This window comes from Pristiophorus japonicus, chromosome 4 (assembly GCF_044704955.1).
Source record: "Pristiophorus japonicus isolate sPriJap1 chromosome 4, sPriJap1.hap1, whole genome shotgun sequence".
In the NCBI taxonomy this organism is placed as follows: Eukaryota; Metazoa; Chordata; class Chondrichthyes; family Pristiophoridae; genus Pristiophorus; species Pristiophorus japonicus.
Window position 1 is genome coordinate 28756780 of NC_091980.1, and position 4757 is coordinate 28761536.

The window sequence follows — 4757 nt, forward strand, 5'->3', positions numbered from 1 at the left end:
GGTTGAATGTATCTCGACTAACGCAATTTGTTTGGGATTCAAAGGAAATCTCCATTTGCCCATCAGATGACAAGTCTCAGCTCCGAGAACAGAATACTTGGCGCCGAATGCAACTGTAACTTCCAAACGTTTTGAGGAATCCAGTGGCTGTACCTGAACTTGTCAAAACTTTTTCCTTTTCTTTCATACGAGTGCTGACAACTTAAAGCGTGCTTTCTTGCTCCTGGCTTTATCGTTACTGTGTCAGTGTTTGGGACCAGTTAGGATCTCCCACCCGACAGTGTATGCGATGGGTACGAGAACACCTGAACGGCGTTCAGGGAACGGCTGGAGTCTCTGTGCCTTTGGAACTGAATCTGTAGACAGGGAACAATCCGTGCAATCTCCTAAATCCACCGTATCATTCTGCAATTTCCTGACAACCACTAACTCACACTCCATACATAGCTTTTATTAAAATCATTGGCGGGAAAGTTTACGTTTTGGCGATATGCAATTGAGTTTGGGCGGAAACTTGAACCATAACATCACCTCGGAAAAAACCCAATTTCGGGCTCAATTTGCGCCCAGTTTCCCGACGGCGCCTGAAGCGGAATCCCTTGTTTTGCTTCCATGCAACATTTGTTTTCAAGAATCCACAACAGTTCTCCAAGTGGTTAATGAATTTATGCAAAATTTAAAAGAAGCAAGAAGATAGGCCAGTCGTCAAGGGCATTGAAATCCACTCACAAAATAAAACGCATTGGAAAGAAAATCTCTGTTTTATAATTTCAATAATAAAGACTTTATTTTAAGAAATATTCTTCAGAACAAAGACTGCACACGCTCAAACAGGAAAAAATAAAGATTATAAGGTGTTCGAAGTTGAGAGTGTCATTGCTAACATCATTATGATTTGCAATAAATTATTTATGTGCAATATACAGACCATCTGAATAATATACAAGCCTTGGGGTTTATTGTAAAAGACCATGTCGTGAAAGACCAACTATTTACAGTCCAAACCCCTAGAATGTTACAACCTTGTCCTCAAAATGTAATGCACGGGCTCTTGTCAAACACACACCCAGGAGAAGGCTGAAGAGACGGGCTCGGGGTGGGAAATTATTACAGAAACTCAGAAAACAATTCAACATCCAGCGAAGCTCCTGTTCAAAAAATAAATACAGAAATAATTACGGTTACCGCTCCAAAGGTATCTTTGTCCTTTAGACTCTGAAAGCTGGTATTGTAATCACAGAGAATGGGTTGAATGATCAATGATAAAATTGCCAGCTACCAAGACGATCTGGTTACTCCTTGTAGGAACTAAAACAGATCATTTTCAGAATAAGGTCGCAACCAAAATGATCATAAAGGCGAGTCTGGACGGATTATTTATATATAGGCATGAATATTATGTAGATAATATTGAAGCCATTTCCCTCGCTGTTGTAACGGTCTCTACAACTTCTTTGCAGTGGATCTAGAGTTGTCTGAAGATGGTATTGCTGAACGAGTCATTCATTAGTTGAATATTCCGATAATCTTAAGGAGACGCGATGCTCAGGACTCGATACAGTAAATTCGGAATCACATCGACCGTTTCAATAGATATATTTATACAAACATTTCAGCAAAAGAGACCTTTACAATAGAGAGGGAGTCGGCTCCGATAGTATCAGCATAATATTCAAACTGCCTCGTTCCTTATACCCCTTCTGGTCTCTTGTACTTGCCCCGTTGCACTTTTTCCCACTGATTGAAAACATCACCCACAGACTCTTCAACTCGTTCCTCACAATCGTTTGCTGTCAGCGCCCTCCTGCCCGGGATCCGGGGACCAGGCACGAGGGCTAGACACGGCAGCGAGGATGATGGGCTCCGGGCTGTGAATCCGGCAAAGATCTTACCAGCGTTTGCTGGCAGGCATCGCATGAAATGAAATGAAACCCCTCAGAGCCAGTCTCGGAGAGATGGAGGCGCAGACGCTTTTCTATGTAATATTTATGCAGACATGTCATCAACTCGTTAAACAATACGGCGAGGTTGTTAAATTAGCGGCGAAAACGGAAGCAGAAATACATGTTTAAAAAAATCACTTTGAGGACGTCTGTCGGGAACCGTCTCTGGATTTGGAGAGTGACGGATCGGCTGTGCAACTATCTGTGTTACTCTAGCAGGCCCTGGTTATATTTGCAATTATTAACACAGGAAACAAAGAACATTAAATATTAATTTAGCTGTGTAATTATCTCAGCACGAAATAGCTAAAGGACACTAATACAACTGAAGGCTGGAAGCCCTCCAGTTGCCTTTAATAAACAAAGTGCCCTGCCAACTCGGGGATTCTCCATATATTTCTGTTTTCGGAAACAGGAAAAAGGGAATGAGATCTTACTTAGGGTTGGAAGAACTGAAGGATACATTTGTTTCACATTAAAAGGGGTGGGGGAAGAAAGAGAGAGAGAGAGAGAGAGAGGGAGAGAGACCAGCCAAGAGATGGGACCTTCCTAAACTGCAACAGCGAATCTTCAAACCGGTTCCACACAACAAGTATCCTAGCAGTGGTCCATGGACGCTCATTAAATGGAACACCGGACCTTTCACTGAGATTGTGGTGACAAGAGTGGAGAAAGTTAGTTTGATCTAAAGTCCATGGCTTAAGTCCTTAGTGAAGACACTGAAAATCCCTGTTTATTTTATTTTTTTGCTGTATCCACCACTCAGTTTCTGGTCAATGGTTTGCTGAATATTTCATTCGCTTTTGTTTCTGTCTCTGATTACAAAACCAGACCCTCACCACGTTTTTCTTCAGGTCTAATTTCTCTGCGATGGCTGCGATTTTTTCCGAGGAGGGACGGGGTTGGATGGCGAAGTAAGCTTCCAGAGAGCGTTTCTCCGGCGCTGCGATCGAGGTCCGTTTGCGCTTCCTCTCGTTGGAGTTGAACATCTCGGGCTTGTTCGCCTTCTCTCTGTAAGCGTTTTCCGCCTCCTCCAGCCAGGTCTGCAGCACCGGCTTCAATGCTATCATGTTATTGTGGGAGAGAGTCAACGATTCAAACCTGCAGATGGTACTCTGGCTGAGAGAGCCCACCCCGGGGATCTTCAGATTGGCCAGGGCAGACCCAACATCAGCCTGTGTCACTCCCAACTTGATTCTTCTCTGTTTAAACCTCTCGGCAAAAGCTTCCAGCTCCCTGGGGTCTGCTTCCACATCGTTTATGCACGGCATACCGTTGTGGGCAGCGAAGGAGTGAGGGTGGCCCATGGACATAGCCTGGTGAAGGTGCCCCATGCTATTGAGGTGATGAGGGTGGACTTGCGCGGAGAGCATGGGCGATGGCTCTGGTCCACCCATTCCGGCCAGGCTTGAGGACATGTCCAGGAGATCCGCGTCCAAAATCTGGTGACCCGGGTGAACATGGTGGGAGGAGAGCGTCGTCGGGTGAGAGATGGGTAGGGTCGAAGAAGAGCTACAGGGGACGCTGCTCATGGTATGGTAGGTGATGTCCGGCTTGAAGTGGTGGTGATTCTTACTGTGAGCTGCCACATCCACAGCCGCCAGAGCTTCAGCGCGGGCTAACAGAGTCTCATCAAAGCCGCCGAATATATTGCCCTGCAGCTGCAAGTAAGAATGCACACACATTGCAGTCAGTGGGGAATTCTGTCAACTCAGTATTAAAAAACATTTTCAAAAAAAAAATCTTTCCTCAAAGCCCAGGTCATAAAAATTAATATGAAGTCAAGAGACTTGGTTGAACAGACATGTGAAGAGGTACAAGAGCTACGCGATTGTTCTGGCGACATGAAAAAAACATTAAGCAGCGCCTGTCAAAACTGTGCCTTAAAGCAGTAATTATGCATATACATACCGGTGGGGTTGGAAGGCAAACTCTCCTCATGGCCTCTGAGCTGGAGTGCAGGCTCGGGTACTTGGGCTCCTGGAGAATTGGATGCATGCTGAAGTGCTGCTTGCTGTTCATGGCCATCATGATTGCACACCTTGCAGGTAGACGGTCCTGACATAGACGTTGCTGCTTGGTGCCTGCTCCTGTCAGCTATTTCAATGACACAGCCTCTTCCCCCACCTGCTCCTTACTCATCTTACCAGCAACAACTGCCAGCAGCGCGCAGGCGTGCTGCAGTCGTACAAAAGCAGGAAATTAGCCCGAGGAGTCAAAACCTTATCACATTCACCTACACAAAGAAGTCTATCTAGCCCTTATTCAGAAGACTCAATTATGACCTGCATATATGGCCATTCTCTGATTATTCCATTTCCACCTATAGCCCGTGCAGCACAATAAGATTTGAAATAACTCCCCATATGTTAACATCTGAACTAAAGCAGATAGCTCCCTGTGAATTGAGGGCACAACCGTTAAAATTAAGTGGGCTAAAACTTTTTTAAAATTATATTTTAAGCTATTTTACTGGTAGTCTATAAAATGATATATTTAAATGAAAAATAAATTGTGAATTCCATAAAAGTGAAACTACAGAAAGTTCTTGGAAGTACAGATCGCTCTTGAAAGATTAATCCTGCTGTCTATTAAACACAATTCATTATCTAAATAATATTCAAATATTTATTACTGACATACAAACACATGCAAATGTGTGTTATGTGCAGTGGGTTGGAATAGGCCAAAAGTTTCTTATAACCACATTTGCATGTAACAAGTCTGGCTATACTCACCGAAGGACTAATTAGGAATTGGTGTCAATGTTCATATAACAAGCACAGTCTTATCTCAGTCCTCAATGTTTAGTGT

The 4757-nt window shown here is 43.9% G+C and overlaps 1 protein-coding gene across 1 annotated transcript; it reads right to left on the reverse strand.

The window, feature by feature from the left end:
• Positions 1 to 2716: 2716 nt before the first annotated feature.
• pou4f3 (POU class 4 homeobox 3) lies at positions 2717 to 3974 on the reverse strand. The gene is made up of 2 exons (XM_070877188.1): positions 3855 to 3974; positions 2717 to 3604 (listed from the first exon to the last, which is right to left on the reverse strand). Exons 1-2 carry the CDS (start codon positions 3972 to 3974, stop codon positions 2717 to 2719), a joined length of 1008 nt encoding a protein of 335 aa, XP_070733289.1.
• Between the last annotated feature and the right edge of the window lie 783 nt (positions 3975 to 4757).

Bases quoted from the DNA above. Each gene is read 5' to 3' on its own strand.
- pou4f3 (XM_070877188.1), bottom strand. From the start codon at position 3,974: ATGATGGCCATGAACAGCAAGCAGCACTTCAGCATGCATCCAATTCTC. The intron at 3,605-3,854 runs GTATGTATATGC...TCTTACTTGCAG, and splicing joins TTTGCCTTCCAACCCCACCG to CTGCAGGGCAATATATTCGG.